General features: G+C 39.9%; 1 protein-coding gene across 1 annotated transcript; it reads right to left on the bottom strand.

The window, feature by feature from the left end:
• Positions 1–1,551: 1,551 nt before the first annotated feature.
• On the bottom strand, positions 1,552–4,337 carry LOC104441325 (haloacid dehalogenase-like hydrolase domain-containing protein Sgpp). The gene is made up of 5 exons (XM_010054441.3): positions 4,077–4,337; positions 3,420–3,534; positions 3,164–3,318; positions 2,394–2,655; positions 1,552–2,000 (listed from the first exon to the last, which is right to left on the bottom strand). Exons 1-5 carry the CDS (start codon positions 4,253–4,255, stop codon positions 1,809–1,811), a joined length of 903 nt encoding a protein of 300 aa, XP_010052743.1. The 5' UTR covers positions 4,256–4,337; the 3' UTR covers positions 1,552–1,808.
• Between the last annotated feature and the right edge of the window lie 10,622 nt (positions 4,338–14,959).

Below are 14,959 nucleotides of genomic sequence, written 5' to 3'. Positions count from 1 at the left end.
TATCTGCGCAGTTTGTTCATTAGATTGTACATAAGGTTTCATCTGTCTGTGCATTGATTGAAGGTTCGAAGCCTGGTCGTGTATCTTGCGAACACCCCTTTTATCTGGTGACAACTTCGCTGTATGCGGCATACTCTCCGATGGATCAATTGTCTTCTCTCGACAAAGTACAAGCCACAAGGGGGCGGGTCCATTGAGACATATGTACAAGGGGGCGGGTCCATTGAGACATATGTTGTCTTAGGTTCTCTACTTTCATAAATCGATTCGAGCCTGCTTTTAAAATTTTCGACCCTCTCAAAAAACAAATAAGAAAGTGGATCACCTTTAGCTAGTAATGGGTTTGGTAAAAAGTGTCAAAAAATGTCAGACCTTTGTTATTTAATATAGTCGTAAATTTTTTGTTGGTGTCAATTTAGTTTTAGATCTTTTTATTTGGTGTTAATTTAGTTATAAACCTTTTTATTTGGTGTCCATTTAGTTCTTTTTGGTTAATTTTAGTTGGATTTTGTTGATTGGGCGTTGCTCGGCTCACATGGCTTGGTTGACATGGCACGATTGGCATTGACGTTGATAATTTTTAATAATATTTATTTTATTTTCCTTTTCTTTTTCTTTCTCTTCTTCTTCCAACTAGAGGGTGATGGCCAGCGAGGCTCACGGTCATTAGCGAGGCTCTAGCCCTTGCCAAAGGCTGTGAGGGTTGCTGCCCTTGCGGAATTTGGTGGCCTATGGCTGGCGCGAGTAGCCCTCGCGGCCTTTGGCGAGGGCTCGAGCCTTGTTAGTGGCCGTAAGGCTTGCCAGAGGCCAGTGAGGTTGACCTTAACCTTGTTAGTTGACGCATCTGCCTTTGACAATCGGCTGAAGGAAAGAGGGAGAGAAGGAAAAATGAAAAGAATTTTTTTTTTTATTAAAAGTTGTCCTATTTAGCATCACTGTGTCACGTCAAGCATTTAGTTAGTAAAATTTGATCAAAATTAGTTGGAATGACTAAATTGACACAACATCAAAATGTTAATAATAAATTGACACAATTACAAAATATTTAGGATTTTTGTGACACTTTTCTTGATTGAAATCGGTTAATTTTGGACTCGCCTTCATATTTAGTTGGGCTTTGTTTGGTTGCAAACATTTTAAGTAACCAATATTTTACCTAACCGAATAAATATGAGTTGTCACCTTTCACAGATGCGTTCGGCCACCTCTAGCTAGCAATGAGATTAGAAAATGGTTCTACTTAGGATCCAAAATTATCATCGAGCCCTAGCTTTCTAAACCAATTTGCAATTTTAGGCAAACGATAGTTCGCCAGGCCTACTAATTTTGAATTAGAAAGAAATTTTGTCTTACACCCATTTGGTCAACTCTAGTGCCAATTAAAGTCTTACATTTAGGTGGACTCTACTTTTGTGAATATATTTCAACCTGCTTTTGAAATTCTAGCCACTCATCTTCCTTTCCGCCGGCTACCAACTCTAGCGATTAATGGGTTGAAAATGGATCAAAGCTACTGAGACCAAATTGGGTTTTGGTTCAAGCTTTGTGAAGTACCAACAAACATAATTTTAGTCCAAACTTTTTGAAGTACTAATAGACATAAATTTTGGTTCAAACTTACCAACAGACTCGACTTCTATAAATCGATTTAAAGATTTGGTGCGACACAGAGGAGAATAGAAAGGAATGATGGGTGCTACAAAAAAGAATGGCATGAATGAATCATGCTAATTCAGCACTCCAAAGGTTTACTTGATGTCACAGCATCCAACAGGGATCTAGTTTTCTCAGGTTCGACAGGTTGGGTTTCAAGTTTTGATTCCTGTGACCCCGGCATCCTTCTCCAGCTCGTCCAACGCTTTCCACAGTTTTGGGTCGAGAAAATCCATAATGACGAAGGCAGCCCCGGCTTCTGTCAGTAATTTCTCCGGATTCCTTGTTCCTAACGCCACGACTGGCATTCCTGCTGCAACTCCAGCTTTTGTCCCCGAAACCGAGTCCTTCGATGCCACAGAGAACGATTAGGATGCAGATGGAAAGAAACTGAAGGTGCTGTGTTTCAAAATTGTAGTTATTATAGTGAGATATATACTTTAGTTAAAGCGCAAAGAATGTTTAACTCCTATTCACATTCTATTTTAGCTGCAAATTTAGTTTGGATATCTAGCATGACTTGTAATGACGCAAAAACAATAGCTAACGACACTCAAATTTTACACAAGCACAGATAAATGAAGTGATAAATGGATGTCAGAGAGCATGAAACTCAGGTTCTTTGAACCTGGAGGCATCTTTAAACGCAGCGACAACATAGGCAGGCATACAGCATTACTGTGATTAATCCTAATCGGAAGATTGGGGCAGAAAACAAACTTGAGGAAGCTGAGTAGTACCTCGAACACAAAAGCATGCTTTTCAGACACTCCAAGCACTTCCAGGGCCTTCAGGTAAGGGTGTGGAAAGGGTTTCGCCCGTTCACATTCACTTCCGATCACAAGAGTCTCAAAGAAGTCATTAAGGCCTAGCAGAGAGAGTATGAGCTCGGCATTTGGTCGAGGAGCATTCGTCACGGCGGCTCGTCTCATGCCCTGGCCTTCAATCCACTTTAGAAGCTTGGGCAACCCTTTGACAGGTTCTAACTTTTCAGATGCCAATCTGTTTGTTCAGTTGGTACGAATCAAGCTTTTTAGCACCCGAAAAATGGATTGTCACCTCTAGGGAAGACAACAAAGAAGACTTATGGTGACTTTGATGGCTTTTCTTTTAACCTTGTATCTAAAACCGCTGTTTAGAACCTTAAAGTGTCTCATTTATTCATCATGCTAATTTTTGTGAATTCTGGTTGCCTGCATGTCTTGTCCTTCTCCAAACAAAACTTGCATTAGTATTGTGTGACTTTCAGAAAATATGCAATCTCACTGAACTTTACAAATAGTCAATTAGCAGCAGAACTCTGTAACAAATGCAACAAAGCATCTACTCCTGAGTAAGATCGATGATGAAGCAACCGCTGCTGAGGCATTTTGGTTCAACATTTTGCAGAATGAGCACATCATTCCAGGCTCTTGAAAGTGTCCTGAGGACCACTTACTTCCCTTTCTTTCATCCTCCTTGATATCTACCATGGTAGTATGATACTATCTACAAGGACTAGGAACAATACCTTTGGAACATCTCTTCCTTGTCTTCCATGAATTTGCTGGCCTTTTGAATCTCCCAATCAGGAAATAGGACATGGCAAAGCTCTTCATTGTGCATGCCACTGATTTTCTTGACAAAGAACTCCTCGGTGATCGGAATGCCCCCGTTAAAGCCGACCTGCGAGGCACTCTACAGTTTCAGAACACGCTTCACATGGGTATACTTCTAATGTAATTGAAAATTAAAATCTGAAGGAGGCAAGTGGATCAGTTAATCACCTCTTGAAGCATTTCCCGGAAGGCATAGTAATGGATGGGATCAGAATCACAGAGTGTGCCATCAATGTCGAAAAGTATTGCTTCCAGCGGTGCAAGAGCAGCCAGAGAAGTTTCACTGTCGAAGATGAACAAGATATCGCCATGACTACATTGGTAGCTCTTTAGCCAGACAATTAAATGAACATTGTAAGGGCTGGTGAACTATTTTGATTGCATTGCATTGCATTGAGTGTTGCCTTACCTTCCTGTTATTGGAATACTACATCCGAATATGATGAAACATTGAAATATTCAACAATAAGGGACGCGAAAATTGCAGAAAAAGAGATTAGCCCAAAGTGTATCAAATCCCAGTTCCCAAATTAAAGCAACTGTCCAATCCATGCCATGTTTTTCAGATGAGGCTTCAAGTACTAATAGCAATCGTCCCTCAGGTTTATCGGCAGTAAAACCCTCATTTTGCTTTTAATCTATGTATAGATTGATGGGAGAAAAATGAATTGAAAACAGTTAAAACACAGACTGTATGCAATCGTCCTTATCCTGCTTTATTGAAGTAACTTATGAAGTATAGAATTACCAACATTCTCATTTTGAAGCTTGGAGAACACAAGGGCAGGACAAAATTTGATGACAAAGAAATAGCAGATCGTGAACCTGGACAAAGAGTGAGAAGTACTTGCAGGGGGAGACATCCTAGTGACAGCAATCCGACTAGCAGCAAGCTTCCACTTTGGACAAGTCCAGGTCGAGTGGTGTGATACGAGGAAGTTGTCTGAGCGGCAGAGGTGGCTGTGGTGTTGAGGAAGGCGAGGAAGGAACGCCGCAGATTGCATGTTACACCCCAAAGATGCTCTTCTGATTTCTGTCTCTGAGAGCGAGAGAGGCCAAATGAAAATGGAATTCCAATGGTCGTTGGTGCTCCTTTCGCCAGAACATGGGGTCCTTAAGGGCAACTTTTGTCGGCTACCTCTCCCCTTTGTTTCTTCCACGTGGATTTTTCCTCACCAATCAAAATTGTTAGACTGAGTTTGGGGAGAGAACTTCAGGTACAAATTCGGATTGAAAGTGAAAGTAGGTGATGCCATTTTCGGTAAATTATCAATCAAATCCATGGAGGAAAGCATGAACTCAACAGGTCTATAAAAAGGTCATGTTTTCTTTCATTCCTAGGCTGTCAACTAAACTAAGCTTAGTTTTGCCAAATTTTGATTATATATTTTTTTCATAAGTCTGAAAGCCTGTGTTGAAAATGTTTTGTGCTTTAATATTCGGCCACTCAAGTCATATGGGCTTGCACACAAGTACTCTTTTTTTTTTTTTTTGAAAGAAAGCAAAAGATAGTACTGGAAATATCGTGAATGGTGTTAATATGATATTTGGTAGGTTCTCATTAAAATGGGAAATTGGACTTTCGGTACATTTTGTTTAAGGTCGTTACTTTATTTTCTAGTTTTGTGGTTTTGGCCCAACTCTGGCACCAACTTTCATTCGTCTAAAAAACTACACCAACTTGGACTCAAGATCCAAATTCGACACCTGCTGCTATCAAAAGTTATAAGGGAAAATGACACAAATGGTGTATGAACTTTAACTCAATATGTGATGTAGTTTTTGAACATTTAATTTATTTGATGTGGTTCTACATTTTAGCTTAATGTGTAATCTTGTTCTTGAATTTTTAAATTGTTTAATGTGGTCCTTAAACTTATAGTGCATGTTCAATTTATCCTCTGAATTATATGAAAATATTTAATGTTGTTCCTGAATTTGAATTAATAGAAGAATAATAATGAAAATTTTCAATAAATAGATATCAAAAGTTTAGGGAGTATATCACATTGCACTAGATGAAAGTTCAAGAATCATATGAATAAATTAAAATTTTAAGGATTATATTGCACATTGGGGCAAAATTCAGGATTATTTGTATAATTCTTCAGCTCCCAAAGATGACAAATGTGGAATGTTTGCCTCATGCCGTTGCTGGCCTAGTAGCCAAACCCATTGAAACGACATCATTTTGTCAAAAGTAAATAGGGCGAGATGAGAGAAACATTGTTGAAAGTTTAGGGAAATTTTGTGGGTTATGGTTCTTCAACTTCAATTGCAAGCCAGGGTTCCTCCATTTGGGGGGGCAAATTTAGTGTCGAGGGGGACAAAAGTCTAGGAATTCTTGCCAGTTGAAAAGGAAAACGTCATCGACTGGAAGCAGCAACAGCTTCTTCTCCCCAGCAGCGAATGTGACGTATCTTTGCCCTGTCAGTTCCATTTGTATATTGGCATTGAGATTTTCAGTTCCATTTACATTTGCATTGAGGTTTTCAAGTAGAGAGACTGGAGAAACCACATCCAATTTCAATGATGGATCGAAGAAACTATGTCGTCTCGTTGTATTTGGAGGCCAGGCCAGAAAATAGTGCGAGTCGCGCCTTGTTAGCCAACGGTATAGGGGCCGATAGTGCCCAAGATTGACCCTAAAAACCTTTCAATAACTAAGGTTGATAGCATCATAAAAAATAATTACGCAATACATGGCGATCACATCAATTCACTGAAGGTCCATCATAATCTCATGCTTGTTATGCAACGTAGTTTTGAAATGATTTAACATATCTATTTGGACCCACATTTTACTCAAACTTAATCAATGGATTATGGGCTGATTTGAATATATTAATCGTTTCACATCACATCAATTCTTTGATGTTGAGCTTTTTTTTTTTTTTAACACTAACTCATATGTGCATCTCAACAAAAATAAAAGTGATAAGTGCATTTGAAGTCCTGAAACATTTCACAAAAGTATAATTGAGTCCTAAAATTTTGAAAAAGTGTAATAAAGTGCTAAAATTTGTCAAGAAAGTGTAATTAAATTCTAAACTTTTAAAAGTGCAATCAAGTTATAAAACTCGTCGAATTGATCTAGTTAAGTCCTTCTGTTGATCACATTTGTTTAAGTTTTAGGATTTGATTGGATTTTTGTGATAAGTTTTAGGACTTGATTGCACTTTTTAAAATTTTTAGAATTCAAATGCATTTTTTTGACAAGTTTTAGGATTTGATTGTACTTTTGCGATAAACTTTAGGACTTCTCATGCACCTATCCCAAAACAAAACTAATATAAACACAAGCAAGCGATATATTTAAGCATGAGAATCCAAAATGAAAGCAAAAGACCATCGAAAACAAGGATGTTCAAGAAAGTGCTGCTCGTACAGATACACGCATGGGCTGCGTCGTGGGGGATCGGCCCGAGGCAAAATCTCGAGTTGGCCCATCTACGATTGCTAAATCTATGCACTAGATACGGATCGGGAATGGATGTATTCTCACACCAAAAACAGAGATTTCATGAGGAGACTTGGTGACAAATAGATGCTAACCCATAACTATAATGTAGGCACTTCAAGACGGGTGAAACACAAAGGACATTACATGGACGATGGAAGTGCGACTGTGTACCTGGAGTGGTTTACGATGTGTATGGAAGGGTTCAAGGGTCGATGAAGACTTATCTGAGGCTTTATTTTTAGACATTTGGATCGCTTAACAAAATGAGTTAGTGGAAAATCTTTTTATAGTGAATAAAAAAGTTACGATTAAATTCAGGGAAATAATTACTTTTTCTGATAATTAGAAATCATTTTCTATAAATTGACTAGATAACGATCCTTGGACCAAAGATTTTGGCCTTGGAGCTTCAGCACGGGATCTTGACGATTGTGTCTAGGCCCTCAACAGCGGGTTCCAAAGTCCATAGAGGTTGAACCTAGGTCCTTGGTGGCCCTACTTGGGCACCTGGCTCCTAGTTGCACTTCCATTGAGGCCGGGCTTGGGTTCACAAAGGTTGGGCCCGAACATTGATTCCTATACCCAAGTACCTAGTTTTTATACCCAAGTCACCAACACCAAGCCTAAGTCCATCAAGCTTGGGCTTGAGACCCTGATGCTGGGTACTGGGTCCCCAATAGCCATGCCCAACAAGATTAGGCCCACAAATGCTGAGTCAGGACCCTAGTCTAGTGCCTGGGCTCAAGTCCATCGAGGCTTAGCCTAGGTTTCCCAAGAGGTTGAGTTGAGGACATGCCTGGGACACCCATCATGGCTCCCATGTCTTAAGTCCACAAAGGATGGGCCCAAGTCTAGACCTTAAAACTAATTGAGAATAATGAATGAAGAAAAATCATATTCTATTCATTGACTAATGAATAGTACACATGTCTATTTATGGTTTTACATAATGACTATCTAAATTAACAAATTAAAATCAATCAAGGAGAATATATAAAATCACTAAATATTCTAAATATATATCTAACATCCCTCTTCAAACTCAAGATGATTGAAAGATGTCAACTTGAGTTTGGAAAATAAATCAAGAAAACACTGGGTAGATGTGTCTTGTTGAAGGCATTAGCAGTTTGTTCAATGGAGAAAGTAGAGACAAGTTGAATGGTGTCATGAAGAACGTGATATTGGATGATGATAGTCTATTTTAATGTGCTTGGTACATTTATGAAAAACATCATTATGTGCTATTTTGATATCACTTTGGCTGCCGCAATGAATGATTGTCTCGCTATGATGACACGCTCCCATATATTCTAGCAACAACGACCACCATAATAATTTCAATGTCGTATTAGCAAGAGTTCGATATTTTGCTTCTATATTGGAATGAGCGATAGTGGTTTGCTTCTTCCACATTATTATTCTTAACTATACTCATGCATGAGTCCCCATACGAGTCCCCAGAGTCAGTGCTTGGGTCCCTGAGTCTCCCACCCAAGTCACTAGCAATGGCCTGAGTTGAGCTTGGGTTCTCGATGCACATGTGGTTGTGCTAGAGAAGCCTTACCTCCTACAATCGGGATCTAGGAGCTTGGTATTCCTAATATCATGAGAGGAGTTCTTATATGTCTAGAAAATAAATTCAATGTTTACGTTTCCAAATGGTGGAAAATAATCTTCAAGTCATTTTTTAGATTTTTATTCAAACACAAAAATATTACCTTTTTCTCTAGAAAATGACTTTTTAAAAATCATTTAGAAAATATCAAATTTTTGCAAAATTTTTTTGCAAAAAAAAAAAAAAAAAAAACACGGCCTAATCTTAATTTTTTTTTCCTCCGGGACGCTCTCAGACTCCTCTTCTCTCTCTTCTGATTTTTCCTGTGCCTGCACTCCAATGCGCACCAGAAGGTGTGTTGCTCCCTCCATGTAGTTTTAGCTCACGTACAGCCCCCCTTTTGTAAATTGCCCACGAAAATTTGCCACCAAGTCAACGAGGACTTCAGCGGAGCTGATCATGGACTTTCCTGGTCTTCTTCCTTGAAGATTCCCCTTTTCCTGGAAGAAATGAAAGAGAGTCCCCCTTTCACGGAGAAATTATCGGGTACATAAGGGAGGCCAACTCAATAAATTACACTACTTTATTTCTAAATTACCAGTCCATTTATTAGGCAACCTCCCCCTTCCACATGTTGTGTCATTTGGTAATTTTCCTCTATCCTCCACAACATTATTTTTTTCCCCCCTCTCTCTCTCTCACTTACTTTTTCCTTATCTTCTCCGTTGCCCAATGAATGGACTATTAGTTCTATTTGTATATTAAGAGTTTCAATTCCATTTGCATTTGCATTGAGATTTTCATGTAGAGGGATTGATGAAACCCCATCTAATTTCAATAAGGGCTCAAAGAAAATATGTTGTCTCGTTGTATTTAGAGGCTAGGTTAGAAAATAGCAGAAAAATTACTTCAAAAAGTTCTAAACTTATTATAATTGTGCAAATTCAATTCATTCCACTAATTTTAAGCGATCGGCGTTGACATGGATGCCAGTCACGTCGGATGTTTGGTTGATGCTGATGTGAAAAATATTTTAACAAAATTTTTATTTTCGATTTTTTTATCAATTTTTTTAATTTTTTTCCTTTTCCTTTTCTTTGTCTTTATTTTTTTCCTCCTTCTTCCTTCTTTGTCCTTCCTTTGGCCAGCAGTGAGAGGCGTGCAACGGTGATGGTGAGCCTCATGTAGTGATGGCAAGGCCATGATTGCCCTTGGTTGGTGAGGCTTGCCTAGGCCAAAGGCTATGCAAGGTCATAGCCTCTGACCTTGCGAGTCCAACGAGTAGCCTAGGCGAGGTCGTGCAGCCACGGGTAAGCTTCCTCAGCCTTGCCTCTAGTTGGTCGCTAAAGGAAAGAGGAGGAATTGAAGAAAATAAGAAAGAAAAAAGAAAAAAAAATTGATATAATTGCAAAAAGTCTAGGACTGAATTGAACAAAAAAAAAAGATTTAGGATTGATTTAAAAAAAATCGCAATAGGTTGATGATTGTTTTGGTAATTTTTCCAAAAGCAGTCCATGTCCGTCGCCACATGAACCATGGAGGGGTGGATTCTTTTTATTTTTTATTTTTTTGGTCATTGTGAAGGGGTGGATTCAAATGGCAGTTTAACGGGTGTCAGATTTGGAAATTGAGCCGGTCTTTTTATCCGACAGATGAAAGCTCGCATCCAAATTGAGCGGAAGCCATAGATTTGTGCTTCGACTTTGGTAATCGCCGCCTACTTCTAAAAACATCCTAGGAGAAACCAATCCTTACCAATCTTGTGTTGTTCAATAATAGTCCCTTGCTTTTTTCTCACGAGAAATCATCATCGATTACGATAAAGGGCGAGTGTCCTAACTTCGGGCATCGAGGTAATCTCGCATTTCCATACAAAGACTCGCAAGAAAACGCCAAGTCAGTATCAACTATGATTAGCTGACTTTGTGCGCGCCTTGTTAGCCCAAGATTGACCCCAAAAACCTTCGAACAACTAAGGTTGATAGTCTCGTAAAAAATAATTATCCAGTACATGGCGGTCACATTGATTCACTGAAAGTCCATTGTGATCTCATGTCTGTTACGTAACGTAGTTTCGAAACGTTTTTAACATATTCAGCTGGACCAATCTTTTACTCAAAAACTTAGCTAATGAATTATGGACATTACACCAATTTGAGTTTTTTTTTTTTTTTTTTTTACATAACTCATACGCGCATCTTAATAAAAACAAAATGGATAAGTTCATTTGAAGTCTTAAATCTTCTGAATCCTAAAACTTTTAAAAAAGTGTAATTAAGTCTTAAAACTTATCATAAAAATGTAATTGAACTCTACAACTTTCAAAAAATGCAATTAAGCTCTACAACTTGTTAAATTGGTTAAATTAAGTCCCTCTGATGATTGTATTTTTTGAAAATTTTAGAATTTCATTGGATTTTTGTGATAAATTTTAGGATTTAATTACATTTTTTTGAAAATTTTAGTACTCAATTGTACTTTTACGATAAGTTTTTTGGACCTCTAATGCACTTATCCAAAAACAAAACTGATCTGAACACAAGCAAGTGGGGATATTAAAGCATGAGAATCCAAGTTTGAAGGCAAAAAGCGATTGAAAACAAGGATTCTCAAGAAAGGGCCGTGTCGTACAGATGCGCGCATGGGCTGCGTCGTGGGGGATCAGTCCGCCCTTCGATCGGCGCGAGGCGTGATCTCGAGTTGGCCCGTCAACAATTGCTAAATCCCTGCACCAAATACGGATCGGGAATAGATATATTCTCACACCAAAAACAGAGATTTCATGTGGAGATTCGGCGACAAACGGATGCTAACTCATAACCATAATGTAGGCACTTCTAGACGGGTGAAACACGAAGGACGTTACATGGATGATGGAAGTGCGATTTTATAAACCTGGAGCGTTTTACGATTTGTACGGAAAGCTTGATGAAGACTTATCCAAGGCTTTAATTTTTAGGCATTTGGATCACTTTAAGAGAATGAATTAGTGAAAAATCTTTTTATAGTGAATGAAAAAGTTATGATTAAATGCAAGGAAATAATTACTTTTTCTAATAATTAGAAATTATTTTCCATAAATTGACTAGATAGCGATCTTTGGACCAGAGATCTTTTCGCACTCTCTTGATGCTTGTGCTTGGGTCCTTAGCGGTAGGTCTCGGACTTTGGTGGCCCTACTTGGGCACTCGGCTCTTGGTTGCACTTCCATTGATGTGAGCCTAGGTCTACAAGGGTTGGGCTTGAGACCGTGATGCCGAGTGTTGGGTCCCCATTGGTCGTGCCCTACAAGATTAGGTTTAGAAATGCCGAGTTGGAACCCTAGTCCAGCATGTGGGCTCCAGTTCATTGAGGCTAAGCATAGGTTGAGCTGAGGACATGCCTAGGACACCTGAGTGGCCATCTCGGCTCCTTTGTCTTAGGTCCACAAGGGATGGACCTAGGTCCAGATGTTAAAACCAGTTGAGAATAATGAATGAAGAGAAATCATATTTTGTTCATCGACTAATGAATAATACACATGTCTATTTATAGGCTTTACATAATGATTTTCTAAATTAACAAATGGAAATCAATCAATATATATAGATAGGATCACAAAATATCCATGATTTGAAAGATGTTAACTTGAGTTTGGAAAATAAATACAGAAAATGCCTGGGTGGATATTGTTGACACCTATTTCTAAATATATATTATGTAAAAAGGGCAAGAGAGGCTGGTTGCTCTCAAAGTGAGCGACTCGCTCATTTGCCGAGGGGAGACCGAGAACGAGAGAGGGATGGTAAACGGAGAGTGAAAGGTCCAAGCGACTAAGGGTGCGTTTGGCTGCACCCTATTTCTGTTCCCAGGAATAGAAATTTCTGTTTTTTTGTTCCTGGGAACAAAAAAGGAACAAACGCGTTTGGGTGCGTTTCGATTTCCTTTTTGTTCTTTTGTTCCAGAACAAAAAGAAACAGAAACAAGAAACACAAAAAGTTGTTTCTTGTTTTGGAACAAAATCTAGAAACACTTCTCTTTTTTTTTTTTCTTTTCTTCTTCTTTTTTTCTTTCTTTTTCTTTGGCCGGTCGCCGGCCTTGGCCATGGCCGGCGACCGGCCGACGAGGGCCGGCGGCCTCGCCCATTCGGCGAGGCCGAGCTCGCCCGGCTGCGGCCGGCGAGGCTCGGCCTTGCCCGCCACCGCCAGTCGGCGTCGCTTGGCGGTGGCCGGCGAGGCCGAGCCTCGCCCGCCCACGGCCAGGCTCGGCCTCGTCGGGCCGGCGAGGCCGAGCTCGCCCGGCCGGCCGGCGAGGCTCGGCCTTGCCGGCCACCGCCCGGTCGGCGTAGCCGGCGGTGGCCGGCGAGGCCGAGCCTCGCCGCCGCCCGGCGAGCTCGGCCTTGCCGGATCCGGGTGAGCTCGAGCTCGCCCGGACCAAGGTGAGGCCGAGCCTCGCCCGGCCCACGGCCGAGCTCGGCCTCGCCGGCCATGGCCGAGGCGGCACGACCGGCCAAAGAAGAAAAAAAAAGAAAAAAAGGAAAAAAAAAAAAAGAAAAATAAGAAAGAAAATAGAAAAATAAAATAAAAATATTAAAAAATTAAAAGAAATAAAAAATTATACAAATTTACCAAACGTGTTTCTATTCTTTTTATATTTCTGGAATAGATTTACCAAACGCATTTTTTTTTTGTTCAAAAATTGTTCCCCGGAACAAACACTTTTTTCTATTTCTGTTCCCAGAAACAATTTTTAAACAGAAACGTTACCAAACGCACCCTAAGAGAGCAAGAGAGGGCGCCTCGGCCCCGCGTTGCAGGTCCGAGGACCTTCCGCGATGTCCTCAAGCCGAGCACGCTTGCCTCTCGCTCGTGTTCTCGTTTTGGGCACACCGGGCCGGAGATCGCGGCCGTTCGGCTCGCACGAGCTCCGGCCCTTGTCGTCCTTATATCTTGTTTCCACAGTCCTCGTATGTCGTGCGTCGAGGTCGCCGGCGTGGATTCGAGTCCCGGTGGTGCCGGAAACCTTAGGATTTGTTATCGCACGTCAACTGTTTGTGAAAATGTCTTAGTTAGATCTGTGAGCACTTACGCCGTTTTTTGCTTTGCTTTCGGAATGTTAGTCGTGATTCCGTGTTTCCTTCGTTCGTGGTTGCTTAGTCGGCATTTTCTTGTCGCCTGTTTCGACCGATGGTGGGATCGGGTCCATCAAGTCTCCGAGTCTCGGATTGGGTCAGTGTGGTCACCGGAGTTTGGGGACCGCTGGAGGCGACCGCACCGCTCGTTCGCGGCCGCGTAGGTCGGCGTTGGTGATTGGTGTTGAGGCGAAAGAACTTTCCGGTGAGAGTTCGTCTGGAGGATGGCTGTTTCGGTGAGGGTGGGGGAACGAACGTGTAAATAAAGAAAAAAAGACAAGATGGAGAAGAAGGAGACCAGAAGAAAGAAAAAACAAAAGAAAACGCAAGAGAAGAAAAGTGCAGCAAAAAGGTCAAAAAGAAATAGGAAGAAAAAGAGCAAAAGTTGGCTTCGGGACTGAGCAAGTGCAAAAGATGGAGCAGCAGAAGGATAAAATAATAAAAGAAAAAAAAAGAAAGGAAAAATATATATTTTTGAAAAAAAACTAAACTAATTTTTTTTTTTTTTTTTATCTGACGTGGGTCGGACTTGGGCTCGGATCGGATCAGCGGGCGGATTGGGTTTACCGGGTTCGAACCCATTTTTCCTGAATATAATAATATTAAATATTAAAAATTTAAAAATTTTCAAAAAATAAAAATTTCGAAAAGTAATAAAAATTCAAAAATTTTTCCGACAATTCAAAAACTCAGAAAACATTAAAAAATTCGATGTTTAAAAAAAAAAAAAAAATAAAAAATTGCAAAAATCCAGTGGGAAAATTCGAAAATTCATTTAAAAAGAGAAAAATACAAAGAAAAATTCTAATTTTTTTTATAAATTTCCTTGAAAAGGTTAAAATGAATATTTGCAGTAATTTTCTCTAAAAAATAGGAAGCCTTTCAATTTGGAATTATGCTCAAGTTTGACTAGGCCTTTAGGGTTTCAATTGTCCTTAAAGACAAACACCCTTTATAGTACAATTTTGGTATGTTAATTTTGGCTTCCATTTAGTCTAGTTAGTATTAGCATTTATCTTTTACTTAATGTTAAATATTTGTTCTCCCATGCAATTTATTTAAACGCTTTCCTTGACTGCTAACTATTATTTTAATATTATTTTAATGATTGTGCACCCGCACGATCACCTCACATTTTAGTGGATTGCCTAAAGTTAATTCAAACTGCCTGACATTTTTTTATCCAAACACCAAAAAAACATTGCCTTTTTTCCCTTAGAAAATGACCTTTCGGACAATATTTTTCAGAAAATTTAATTTTCTGCAAAACCAAAAGATGCCTAATCTTAATTTGATTTTCCTCCGCGGCTCTTGTCGACTCGTCTTCTCTCTCATTTCTGATTTTCCCGGTGCCTGCGCTCCTCATAGTCATAGTCCACCAGAACGTGCGTTGCTCTCTCCGTGTTGATCCCGCTCACGCACAGCCCCTTTTCGTAAATTGCCCAAGCAAATTCGCCACCAAATCAACGTCGGCAGAGCTGATCAATGGACTTCCCTCGTCTTTTTCCTCGAAGATTCCCCCTTTCCCGGAAGACACGAAAGCGTCCTCCCTTCGTGGAGAAAATATTGAGTACATA

Source organism: Eucalyptus grandis, chromosome 4 (genome assembly GCF_016545825.1).
Source record: "Eucalyptus grandis isolate ANBG69807.140 chromosome 4, ASM1654582v1, whole genome shotgun sequence".
NCBI lineage: Eukaryota > Viridiplantae > Streptophyta > Magnoliopsida > Myrtales > Myrtaceae > Eucalyptus > Eucalyptus grandis.
Note: the sequence above shows the minus strand (reverse complement) of the source record. Positions and strands in the feature narration are given on the sequence as shown.